At 37.8% G+C, this 14,445-nt stretch overlaps 1 protein-coding gene across 2 annotated transcripts in view; it reads right to left on the reverse strand.

Moving 5' to 3' along the window:
* The window catches only part of FBXL17 (F-box and leucine rich repeat protein 17), a 545,014-nt gene that overhangs the window by 361,610 nt on the left and 168,959 nt on the right, over window positions 1–14,445 (reverse strand). For both annotated transcript variants that reach the window (XM_015140531.3, XM_078005091.1), the window contains exon 5: window positions 4,272–4,379. In XM_015140531.3, coding sequence (XP_014996017.3) covers window positions 4,272–4,379 — 108 coding nt within the window. The remainder of the gene's footprint in view (window positions 1–4,271; window positions 4,380–14,445) is intronic.

Genomic DNA, 14,445 nt, shown 5'->3' on the forward strand with positions numbered 1-14,445 from the left:
GTCTGGTTATTCTGGACTCTCATTTACACAGTCACAGCAGCTCAGAAAGGCTTCTTAGCCCAATATTGCTTGATATTAGCAGAATCTAAGTAATAATAGTGTGTTATCAGTAAATATTACAAAGTAAATAGGAATCCAGTCAAGCCTGAGGAAATCAAAACAAAATTAAATCCAAGGAACCACAAGAGGATATCAATGTCCTTCCATCTATTCCCAATCCTCTGTTTTCTTGCCCTTGATTTAAAAATCTAAGATGTCACAAATCCCCAATCTTCCCTTCTAACCTACTAAATTAGACTTGAGTCTTAGTTTCCATGAGAGCCCCCCACAGTCCCTTCTAGGCCAATGATTCCTAAATTCATAGATTATTCAAGGTGCAAGAAACTCCAGATCTGAAGACAGATCATCTAATATAGGCACATTAATTTCAAAGACAGGAAACTAAAGAACAGAGATTTTATGCTCCTTGCCTCTCTTAGCAAACTTAGAAAGCCAGAGATTTAGTGACATCATGTGTTAGAGAGATTTTCTAAATCATGTAAAAACCTATTTAGGCCGATAACTCTCAATATTCTATATCTCACATCTTCTTGCTTATTTATTATGTACTATGATGAAAAGGAAAATACAACTTTTTAAGTGGTGTTTATATGATTGCAAACATTTTTGTGAATGTCCTAGTAGCTGGTATGAAAACACTGCCAGAACACAAATCTCATAAAATTAAAAGCATTAATTTTATTAAAAACTGAGTCTACCCTTGGTTTTGAAGAGATAAACCAATTAAAATAGCTTTGCAGAACCGATGCATGTATAAAATGTCCTCTTTTTACTTGAATCCAGAAAACCAAGCAACGTTCATTGCTTAGTTGTACACACCAGTTTTCTCATCAAAGAAAGGTTCTCTTGAAGAACAAAGATGTTCCTCAAAACTTTGTGGACTAACTCTAATATGAGTCCAATAGATTCTGATTGTTGATAGACCAAACCAGCAATCCTTGCCTATAATCTTCAGAAGAACCATCTCAGCAAATTGAGTTTTCCACTGCAGACATTTGCTATAGCTGTATTTTATCACAGAGAATAATTGTGATCTTTTAAGTACCAGTGTACCATAATTTTTGGCCATCTCAAAATATTCCGGGAAGCACTTACTGATCTAATAAGTCTTGCTTTGTCTTTAATGAGTACAATTTCAAGTGATCATAAAAAGCCCACATATGGCCATCACAACACTTGTTGTGCACAATCTGTTCAACCAAAGGCATTTTTACTCTACACCATAAACAGCATTAGATGTGACTAGAAAAACATTCATCTACCAAGTGTTCAGGCCAAGGTTATAGGAAATGAATTAAAAATTATGGTTACATATGATCTTGTATGGTCTTGGTTACACTAAGATGTTCTGATAGAGCAATAATTGAGAATAACAGGCCTATCCTCTCCTCTAGCTTTAGGCTCTGATCCTCACAATAAAATTAAAGTTAATCAGTCCTTTAAGACATAGTATAACCACAGGCTCTCTTTCAGATACACTAGACTAGAATAGTGATTTGATTTCTTAAAATCAAACTTTGTACTAATTTTCTAGCAATTTAGATACTATGGCATCTGTTTTTTGTTTATTTTTTGTTTTTGAGATGGAGTTGCACTCTGTCGCCCAGGCTGGAGTGTAGTGGCGCAAACTCGGCTCACTGCAACCTCTGCCTCCCAGGTTTAAGTAATTCTCCCATCTCAACCTCCCAAGTAGCTGGAATTACAGCCACCATGCCACTATGCTCAGGTAATTTTTGTCTTTTAGGAGAGATGGAGTTTCATCACATTGGCCAGGCTGATCTCGAACCTCTGCCGTCAAGCGATCCACCTGTCCTGGCCTCCCAAAGTGCTAGGATTACAGGGGTGATCCACTGCTCCTGGCCCACATCTGTTTTATTTATTTATTTATTTATTTATTTATTTTTAATTTTTTTTAAATTTATTTATTATTATTATACTTTAAGTTGTAGGGTACATGTGCATAACGTGCAGGTTTGTTACATATGTATACTTGTGCCATGTTGCTGTGCTGCACCCATCAACTCGTCATTTACATCAGGTATAACTCCCAGTGCAATCCCTCCCCTCGCCCCCCTCCCCATGATAGGCCCCGGTGTGTGATGTTCCCCTTTCTGAGTCCAAGTGATCTCATTGTTCAGTTCCCACCTATGAGTGAGAACATGCGGTGTTTGGTTTTCTGTTCTTGTGATAGTTTGCTAAGAATGATGGTTTCCAGCTGCATCCATGTCTCTACAAAGGACACAAACTCATCCTTTTTTATGGCTGCATAGTATTCCATGGTGTATATGTGCCACATTTTCTTAATCCAATCTGTCACTGATGGACATTTGGGTTGATTCCAAGTCTTTGCTATTGTGAATAGTGCTGCAATAAACATACGTGTGCATGTGTCTTTATAGCAGCATAATTTATAATCCTTTGGGTATATACCCAGTAATGGGATGGCTGGGTCATATGGTACATCTAGTTCTAGATCCTTGAGGAATCGCCATACTGTTTTCTATAATGGTTGAACTAGTTTACAATCCCACCAACAGTGTAAAAGTGTTCCTATTTCTCCACATCCTCTCCAGCACCTGTTGTTTCCTGACTTTTTAATGATCGCCATTCTAACTGGTGTGAGATGGTATCTCATTGTGGTTTTGATTTGCATTTCTCTGATGGCCAGCCTTAAATTGTTAGACCTAATACCATAAAAATCCTAGAGGAAAACCTAGGTAGTACCATTCAGGACATAGGCATGGGCAAAGACTTCATGTCTAAAACACCAAAAGCAACGGCAGCAAAAGCCAAAATTGACAAATGGGATCTCATTAAACTAAAGAGCTTCTGCACAGCAAAAGAAACTACCATCAGAGTGAACAGGCAACCTACAGAATGGGAGAAAATTTTTGCAATCTACTCATCTGACAAAGGGCTAATATCCAGAACCTACAAAGAACTCAAACAAATTTACAAGAAAAAAACAAACCACCCCATCAAAAAGTGGGCAAAGGATATGAACAGACATTTCTCAAAAGAAGACATTCATACAGCCAACAGACACATGAAAAAATGCTCATCATCACTGGCCATCAGAGAAATGCACATCTGTTTTAATATTAATAGCTAACGTTTACTTAGCATTTACTGTGGTCTCTATTCTGAATCAAATACCTTATATATATTACCTTATTTAATACCCTAAAAAATAATTTTCCCACTTAGCTAACTGATAGACCCAATAATCCAACCTGAGGTTATAATGGCACCCAGGGTCCTATTCACTGTATGACCCTACCATAGTCCTAGGTAACTCATATACATTTACTCTTTTCCTAGGGAGTAAAGAAAGACATTATTTGCCATTAAACTGTAAGCTCAAAGTGATCCGAAGACATCAAACCGAAAGAGACCTGGGATCTTACCTAGTTTTATTCATCATTGTGTTGTCAATACAGCAACTTTCTAATAGTTGTGAAATGAAGGAAGGTTGAAGGAAAAGATTGCTCAGCTATAAGTTGGAAAAGGCAAGACTCACATTCATTTTCCTAAGTACTATAGGATAGAATTGAAATTCATATAGTAACAAATTTCAGATAACACACAGGTAAATTTTATAGTAGCCAGTTTTTCCATTACACAGATGTAAGAATTGGTTTCTAATCATTTTAAAGCTCTGGAAAGCAGTAGAGATGACACATCAGTGAGAGATTACTTAAGAACTGGCAGTTTGATCATTTCTAAAAATATGAAATTTCATGTAATTGTTATATTAGTGAACTCTCTGAGCCACAATGTAAATTTTTGTCATATATTGACCTCTCTTTTCACCTTACATATTCAGCTTGATCATATGCACTGACCATATTCACTTTTTAAAGTCAAATACTCATAGGATCTAGTGATATATAAGCACTTAAAATTCAATCAAAATATCTTCTAAGCACAATACATTAACATTTAAATGATTCTGGTCACATATATTTCTTTGATATATATTTCATAGCCATTAGCAATGAAAAAGCAAAAAGCTTCTTGTTTAAATGAGTATTCCATTTCAGAAAGGGTAAGTTTGGTATTGCTTTCTTCAACTCATTCTAACTTTTATCAAACACTAGTAGACTTCCATAATGGTCTGACTATCCCTTATTCAAGTAAATTTAAAAATTTACGGCTCATCACCTGTATGATACTCAAAAATATCAAGGAAAAGCAGCCATAGTACCTACCTTGGTTAGGTGAATGACTCCTTTAGAAGTGACTGAACAACCCATGAAGCCTACATATTGAAGCTCAGGACAGTGTTCAGCAAATGCTTTCACCGACTGATCTGTCACCTAGGGAAAAGACATTGATGAAGTTATTCAAGGTGATAGTCCAGTGAACTCAAGGATTTGGCTCCTGAAAATCCCTCAGCCCCACCTTTCATCATTACTATTTCCTGCCCTGTTAGATTGTTTGAATCAGCATACAAACATGCTATAATATTCCTGTATTTTAAAAGTCATCTCTTGACCCTACATCCACTTCTCATCACCCCATGTTTTTATACTTCTTCAGAGATGTTGACACTGGCTACCTCCACTTCTTTACTTTCTCTCCTCCCTCTGTGTGTATACACACACACACACACACACACACACACACACACACACACACACATATTTGTTTGCTTGGCTTTTGGGTTTTTTGCTTTGTTTTGTTTTGTTTTGTTTTGTTTTGACAGAGACTCACGTGTTGCCCAGGATGGAGTGCAGTGGCACAATCTTGACTCACTGCAACCTCCGCCTCCCAGGTTCAACTGATTCTCCTGCCTCAGCCTCCCCAGTAGCTGGGACTACAGGCATGCATCACCACGTCCAGCTAGTTTTTGTTGTTGTTGTTGTTGTTGTTGTTTTGTTTTTTTGTATTTTTAGTGGAGACAGCATTTCACCATGTTGGCCAGGCTGGTCTCAAACTCCTGACCTTAAGTGGTCCAGCCTCCTTGGCCTCCCAAAGTGCTGGAATTACAGGGGTAAGCAATCACACCCAACTAATATATATATATTTTTTATTGACATTTAATTCACATACCATAAAATTCACCCTTTCAAAGAGTACAGTTCAGTATATTCGCAAGGTTATGCACCATTACCAATATCTAATTACAGAACATGTTCACCACCCCACAAAGACCCCATGCCCATTAACGGTCATTCCCCTATTTCCCACTGCCTCCAAGCCTGGCAATCTGGATTTTCCTATTCTGAACACTTCATATAAAAAGAACTACACAATTTGTGACCATTTGTGACTGGCTTCTTTCACCAAGCATAATGTTTTCAAGGTTCATCCATGTCATAATATGTGTCAGAATTTCCTTACTTTTCAAGGCTGAAAAATATTCCATTGTATGGATATACTACATTTTTATGGGTTGAATTATGTCTCCTTAAGATTCATATTTTGAAATCTTAAACCTCAGTACCTCAGAATGTGATCTTATTTGGAAACAGGGCAGCTATAGTTGTAAATAGTTAAGTTAGAATGAAGTTGTACTGGAGTGGAGTGGGCTCCCAATTCAACATAACTGGTGGAGCAGACATGCACACACAGGGAGAATGCCATGTGATGACTAGAGTTATGCTGCACAAGCCAAGGCACACTTGATTGCCAAAAAGACTGCCAGAAGTTAGGCAAGAGGCCTGGAACAGATCCTTTCCCAGCACTTTAGAAGAAACATGGCCCTGCCAACACTTTGATCTTGGACTTCCAGGCTCTAGAACTGTGACACCATAAATTTCTATTGTTTAAGCCACTCAGTGTGTGGTACTTTGTTCTAACAGCCCCAGCAAGCTAATATACACATTTTCCACTCTCTTTTGATCTCACAGTAATCAAGTTTTTGTCCCTCTCATTCATTGTCACCATCCTATCAATTAAATGGTCAATCTGAATTATCCCAGCATTTTAGCAGCATCTGACACAACTGATGATTCTTCTGGAAACAATTCATTCATTTGCTTCTTGTATCAACTATCATGGCTTTCCTCCTTCCTTACTATTGGCTCTTGGTCACTTGGTTGAGCCTACCTCATCTCAGTCCTCAGCTCATTATTTTTCTTTTCCGTCTTACTTCATTCCCTAGGTGATCAGATCTAATTGCACGGCTCCTAAATAACTCTCCTAGTCCCTCTCTGTATCTCACCACACTTTGATTTTCTTCGTAACACTTATCACTACTGATCACATTACACACTTACTCACATATTGGTTTGTCAGTCTTCCCCTCTCAAAATAACTCTTCTCTCCCTCTCCCTTAGAATAACCAACCATTCTGATTTGCCTCGGACAGTCTCATAAGACTGAAAAGTCTTATGACCCAGAAAACCACTTAGTTCCCCATTGGCACCTAGAATAATCCCTGGCACTTAGTAGAAAATATTGAAATAAATAAATGCATTTTCTCCTTCTTTTCATGTACTCCATCATACCTTTTACTTCTACTTTATTTTTAGACAAAGGGTATATTTGTATCATTTTAATATACTGATTTTTTAAATGTCATTGTACTAGTGGCTTTATTTTCTGATATAGTTCATGTGTCTTATGAAGTCTTTCTTTAAAGAAGTGGTAGGAGGCACATTTTTACACCAGTGACTCAGCTTTGATCTGTACCATGGTTAATTTTCTATATCAACTTGACTATGTCATGGGGTGCCCAAATATTTGGTTAAACATTCTGGGTATTCCTGTGAGAGAGTTTCTGAATGATATTAACAGCTGAATCAGTAGACTGAGTGAAGCAGACTGCCTTCTTCAATGGAGAGAAACTTCATCTAGTCTGTCAAAGGCCTGAACAGAACAAAAAGTCAGTGTAAGGGAGAACTGGTGCTCTCTCTGCCTGACTATCTTCCAAGCAGGAGATCAGTCTTCTCCTGCCTTTGATTCAGACATGCACTGGAACTTTCACCATTGGTTCTCCCAGTTCTCAGGTCTTCAAACTTGGACTGAAATTTACACCATCAGTTTTTGTACTTCTCAGGCCTTCAGACTTGGACTGAGACTATATACCACTGGCTCTCCTGGGACTCTAGACTGCCAAATGGAGATCTTGGAACTTCTCAGTCTCTATAATCATGTAAGCCAATTCCTTACAACATTGTCTAGAAAGATATATAGACAGACATACAGACAATCTCCTAATGGTTCTGTTTCTGTGGAGAATCATGACTAATAACTTGAATATTACAATCCCAAGTTTTATTATATGAAAAACTTAGAGCTGAAAGGAGTGGGGCCCAAGGAACTGTATTTTCAACAAGCCCCCAAGTGACTCTTAAGCATGTGAAAACTTGAGGCCCCAGTGCTTCAAAGAAGTTAACACTGACAGTGTTTTGTATTTCTAAGTAGCCCTGCTCTAAATGAATGGCAGAATAAAATTCCTCTTTTATCTCTCCCACCTCCAAAAAATTTCCATTTATAAAATTAGCTTCCTGTAATTGTGCTTAAATTTTATTCATGGTTTCCCAAAGATGCAGCTTATAAAAGAAAGTCCAAATATTCTCCATCATATGCTTAATTTCAGATTCACTTTCTTCACAGTCAAGAGGAAATTGATAAATTTAACATCTTTGTTAGTTTTTCAAACAATAGCAACTTACATCTCTTTGGCATTAGCTTTTAGTATGGGTGACTCTTTTTGTATCTTCCTTATCTATGCTGAACAGATATTGGAAAAAAGAGGTATGTGAGTAGCATTAATGCTAAAACAATCATAAGAACATTTTCCTAAAACAATGAAACCAACAGCATCTATGGTACATGTGATAAAAGATTAATTCTCCCCTCAAAAGTAAAGTATGCTTAAGCATATTAAGACTAAGGGTGCCATTGATAAATTAAAAATAGGCTTTCCTGACACTTAGTATTCAAAAGGCATTATGTTAACAAAGAATTTTTAAGGCACTCAAATTGCTGGAAGCTTCAATGAAACTCAATCACTATTAAAAACAAAAAGGGTAACAGAGGTTAAGTACATGGTCAGTTGGTTAAACATCCTGCTCAATTTCAGTCTAACATTCAGTTTTTCCTATATCCATCTTCGAGGAGAGGAGAGGAACTCGGATGAGGATTAAGGACACTAGAAAACTCAGGTCCAAGAGGCCAGAGCATTCAGAGAGAAAAAGTGGGGTTTAAAAATGTGCTTCTTGGGTCTTTCTCTTTCAGCTCAAGCAATCAGAATAAGACAGCTCAGAGGAGCCTCTAACATCAACAGACCCCTGGAAAGCAAGACAAGAGTGTGTCAAGAGGATACAGAAACACTCTTATTAGGCTTGGGTATGTTTTAGGAGACTAACACAAGGGCCTTGAAGATTTGGGTAGCATCCAGCTCCACTCCCCAAGGATAGAAGATCAGTTAGGGACTTGTCGCAGAAGGTCAGGCAGAAACAGACTATAGACTACAGGAAGCAGGTACTGGTGGGTGTCAGCTTCTCTGGGACCCTGGAGCCTCACTGTCTAGCTTCAAATCCCAACTGGACCAGTTACTAGCTATATGATTTTGAACAAGTCATTTCTCCTCTCTATACACTTTGTTCATTCTATAATAGGGAGAAAATTATAGTACCTACCTCACAAGGTAAAATGTAAGGGTAAAATAAGATAATGCATGTGAAATATTTTGAACAATGCATGGCACATTATAATTGTTCAATAGATTTTAGCTATTATCATAATCACTCCAGGTTTCCCTTTCTTCTGTATTCCAATTCTTAGCCAGGACTAAAGGGTTGAAATGTGTAAGAGAATATTCAAAAAGATCATATTTAAAGCATTCTAGTTTCTTGTCCTGGTTATCACAAGAGATCCTGATCATAATTTGGGGGTTTTCAGTTATAACCTAAACTATGGGATGGCTGTAAGGGAGACATAGGTCAAAGTCTGTTACTGACTCCCTATGGTAGAAAGAATCCCATTTTGTCAAGGCTCTTAACTGAGTTTCACATAAGTATCACCAAAGATTTCTAATTTAATTTGTTGGGTACAACTCTGCATCAATTTTATTTTAAAAGCTCCCCAGGAGATTCTAATGAACAAATTCTAATGCCTTCCATTCAAAGTGTGGTTCTCATATCAGCAGCATTGACATCACTTTGGAGCTTGTTAAAAACGCAAAATCTGTAGATTGCTTTTAGCAGTATCATCATTTTCACAATATTAATTCTACTCATCTATGAGCATGGGATGTGCTTGCATTTAGTTCCCATTAAAATACCACCATCACTCTTCACAAAACTAGAAAAAATAATCCTAAAATTCACATGCAACCAAAAAAAGAGCACACATAGCCAAAGCAAGACTAAGCAAAAAACAAAAACAAAAACAAAAAACAAATCCGGGGGCATCACATCATAAGTTCAAACTATACTGTAAGACCACAGTCACCAAAACAGCATGGTACTGGTATAAAAATAGGCATATAGACCAATGGAACAGAATAGAGAACCCAGAAATAAACTCAAACACTTACAGCCAACTTATCTTAGACAAAGCCAACAAAAACATAAAGTGAGAAAAGGACACCCTGTTCAATAAATGGTGCTGGGATAATTGGCAAGCCACCTGTAGGAGAATGAAACTGGATCCTCATCTCTCACCTTATACAAAAATCAACTCAAGATGGATCAAGGATTTAAATCTAAGACCTGAAACTATAAAAATTCTAGAAGATAACATCAGAAAGACCTTTACACTGGCTTAGGCAAAGACTTCATGACCAAGAACCCAAAAGCAAACGCAACAAAAACAAAGATAAATAGGTGGGGCTTAATTAAACTAAAGAGTTTCTGCACAGCAAAAGGAAGAGTCAGCAGAATAAACAGACAACCCAAACAGTGGGAGAAAATCTTCACAATCTATGCATCTGACAAAGGACTAATATCCAGAATCTAGAGGCAACTCAAACAAATCAACAAGAAAAAAACAAACAATTCCATCAAAAAGTGGGCTAAGGTCATGAATAGAAGATTCTCAAAAGAAGATATTCAAATGGCCAATAAATATATGAAAAAAATGTTTAACATCACTAATGATCAGGGAAATGTAAATCAAAACCACAATGCGATACCACCTTAGCCCTTCAAGAATGGCCATAATAAAAAAATCAAAAAGTAATAGATGTTGGTGTGGATGTGGTTAAAAGGGAACACTTCTACGCTGCTAGTAGGAATGTAAACTAGTAAAACCACTATGGAAAACAGTGTGGAGATTCCTTTAAAAGCAGAATTATCATTTGATCCAGCAATCCCACTACTTGGTATCTACCCAGAGGAAAAGAAGTCATTATATGAAAAAGATACTTGCACACGCATGTTTATGGCAACACAATTCACAATTGCAAAAATATGAAACCAGCCCAAATGCCTATCAATCAACAAGGGGATAAAGACATTGTGGTATATACACACAACAGAATATTACTCAGCCATAAAAATGAATGAATTAATGGTATTCACAGCAACCTGGATGGGACTGGAGATTATTATTCTAAGTGAAGTAACTAAGGAATGGAAAACCAAACATCATATGTTCTCACTCATAAGTGGGAGCTAAGCTATGAGGATGTAAAGGCATAAGAATGATACAATGGACTTTGGGGACTCAGAGGAAAGGGCAGGAGCTGGGTAAGGGATAAAATACTACAAATTGGGTTCAGTGTATACTGCTCAGGTGATGGGTGCACCACGATCTCACAAATCATCACTAAAGAACCCACTCATATAACTAAATACCACCCGTTCCCCAGAAACCTAAGGCAATAATTTAAAATAATAATAATAATAAAAAAAGCTAAATCTAAAGGCATAAGAACTTTACAGTGGACTTTGGGGACTTTGGGGGAAGGGTGGGAGGGGGCGAAGGATAAAAGATTACAAATAGGGTGCAGTGTATACTGCTCAGGTGATAGGTGCACCAAAATCTCACAAATCGCTGTTAAAGAACTTACAAATTTACCAAATACCACCTGTACCTCAATAACTTAACACAAATTTTTTTTTTTTTTTTAAAGCAAAATAGTAGGCGCTGACACAGACCTATTGAATCTTAATCAGCATTTTAGCAAAATCCTAGGGCGATTCTTATACACCTTAAAGTTTGAGAAATACTGTTCAAGTACCAGAACCATGCTATTTTGGTTACTGTAGCCTTGTAGTATAGTTTGAAGTCAGGTAGCGTGATGCCTCCAGTTTTGTTCTTTTGGCTTAGGATTATCTTGGCAATGCAGGCTCTTTTTTGGTTCCATATGAACTTTAAAGTAGTTTTTTCCAAATCTGTGAAGAAAGTCATGGGTAGCTTAATGGGGATGGCATTGAATCTATAAATTACCTTGGGCAGTATGGCCATTTTCACGATATTGATTCTTCCTATCCATGAGCATGGAATATTCTTCCATTTGTTTGTGTCCTGTTATTTCCTTGAACAGTGGTTTTTAGATCTCCTTGAACAGGTCCTTCACATCCCTTGTAAGTTGGATTCCTAGGTATTTTATTCTCTTTGAAGCAATTGTGAATGGGAGCTCACTGATATTGGCTCTCTGTTTGTCTGTTATTGGTGTATAAGAATGCTTGTGATTTTTGCACACTGACTTTGTATCCTGAGACTTTGCTGAAGTTGCTTATCAGCTGAAGGATATTTTGGACTGAGATAATGGGGTTTTCTAAATATACAATCATGTCATCTGCAAAGAGGGACAATTTGACTTCCTCTTTTCCTAACTGAATACCATTTATTTCCTTCTCCTGCCTGATTGCCCTGGACAGAACTTCCAACACTATGTTGAATAGGAGTGGTGAGAGAGGGCATCCCTGTCTTGTGCCAGTTTTCAAAGGGAATGCTTCCAGTTTTTGCCCCTTCAGTATAATATTGGCTGTGGGTTTGTCATAAATAGGTCTTACTATTTTGAGATACGTTCCATCAGTACCGAATTTATTGCGAGTTTTTAGCATGAAGGGCTGCTGAATTTTGTCAAGGCCTTTTCTGCATCTATTGAGATAATCATGTGGTTTTGTCTTTGGTTCTGTTGATATGCTGGATTACGTTTATTCCTTCAGAAATAATACTGCACCTCTCCAGCCATCTGATCTTTGACAAACCTGAGAAAAACAAGAAATGGGGAAAGGATTCCCTATTTAATAAATGGTGCTGGAAAAATTGGCTAGCCATATGTAGAAAGCTGAAACTGGATCCCTTCCTCACATCTTATACAAAAATTAATTCAAGATGGATTAGAGACGTAAATGTTAGACCTACAACCATAAAAACCCTAGAAGAAAACCTAGGCAATACCATTCAGGACATAGGCATGGGCAAGGACTTCATGTCTAAAACACCAAAAGCAATGGCAACAAAAGCAAAATTGACAAATGGGATCTAATTAAACTAAAGAACTTCTGCACAGCAAAAGAAACTACCATCAGAGTGAATAGGCAACCTACACAATGGGAGAAAATTTTTGCAATCTACTCATCTGACAAAGGGCTAATATCCAGAACCTACAAAGAACTCAAACAAATTTACAAGAAAAATACAAACAACCCCATCAAAAAGTGGGTGAAGGATGTTTACAGACACTTCTCAAAAGAAGACATTTATGCAGCCAACAGACACATGAAAAAATGCTCATCACTCACCATCAGAGAAATGCAAATCAAAACCACAATGAGATACCATCTCACACCAGTTAGAATGGCGATCATTAAAAAGTCAGGAAACAACAGGTGCTGGAGAGGATGTGGAGAAATAGGAACACTTTTACACTGTTGGTGGGACTGTAAACTAGTTCAACCATTGTGGAAGACAGTGTGGCGATTCCTCAAGGATCTAGAACTAGAAATACCATTTGATTCAGCCATCCCATGACTGGGTATGTACCCAAAGGATTATAAATCATGCTGCTATAAAGACACATGCACACGTGTGTTTACTGTGGCACTATTCACAACAGCAAAGACTTGGAACCAACCCAAATGTCCATCAGTGACAGACTAGATTAAGAAACTATGGCACATATACACCATGGAATACTATGTAGCCATAAAAAAGGGTAAGTTCATGTCCTTTGTAGGGCCATGGATGCAGCTGGAAACCATCATTCTCAGCAAACTATCGCAAGAACAGACAACCAAACACTGCATGTTCTCACTCATAAGTGGGAATTGATCAATGAGAACACTTGGACACAGGAAGGAGAACATCACACACCGGGGCCTGTCGTGGGGTGGGGTGGGGGAGGGATAGCATTAGGAGATATACCTAATGTAAATGACGAGTTAATGGGTGCAGCACACCAACATGGCACAAGTACGCATATGTAACAAACCTGCACGTTGTGCACATGTACCCTAGAACTTAAAGTATAATAATAATACAAAAAATACTATTCAAGTGATAAAGAACTACATCATCTTCTTGGGGTGAGATGAAGCAAAAACTACATGGCTGTGTCATAATCCAAGCACTATGCATAATTTTTTAAACAGCTTTACTGAGGTACAATTTATATACCATAAAATCCATCCATTTTGAGTATAATTCATCAATTTTTAATAAGTTTATACAGTTATATAATCATCACCACAATCCAGTTTTGAACACTTTCGTAACACCAACCCGAAAAATTCCCTCCATATTCTATGCTCATATACAGTTAATCACAGCTCTCACCCACAGGCAACTACTGATCTGCTTCCTATCTGTATACTTTTACCTTTTCTGGAAACTTCATATAAATAGAATCGTGTCATAAGTAGTCTCTTGTCTCTAGCTTCTTTCACTAATGTAATGTTTTTGAGGTTTATCCATGTTAGTCCATGTATCAGTAGTTGTGGAAGTGGCACCACTCATCATTAGTGATGATGAGGCACCACCGTAGTGATCCACTAGCAAAATTTGTGCTTTCTGTTCCCATGACCTTACATTCTGCTGGTCTAGAGATCTTAGTTCCAGAGGGAATGCTGCCACCAGGAGACACAACAACGATTCCATTAAACAGAAAGTTAAAATTGCCATCTGTTCACTTTGGGCTCCTCCTACCTTCAAGTCAACAGGCTAAGAAAGGAGTTACAGTGTTGGCTGGGGTGACTGACAGGACTCTCAAGATGAAATCAGTTTACTACTCCATAAAGGAGATAGGAACACAGGAGATCCATACAGGATACAGGAATGCATGGAATACAGGAGATCCATTAGGGCTTCTCTTAGTATTACCATGCCCTGTGATTAAGGTCAATGGGAAACTACAACAGTCCAATCCAGGTAGAACTACAAATGGTCCAGACTCCACAGCGATGAAGGTTTGGTTCACTCTACCAGGAAAAAAAACGACAGCGTGCTGAGGTACTTGTTGGAGGCAAAGGGAATACA

Source organism: Macaca mulatta, chromosome 6 (genome assembly GCF_049350105.2).
Source record: "Macaca mulatta isolate MMU2019108-1 chromosome 6, T2T-MMU8v2.0, whole genome shotgun sequence".
Taxonomy (NCBI): Eukaryota; Metazoa; Chordata; class Mammalia; order Primates; family Cercopithecidae; genus Macaca; species Macaca mulatta.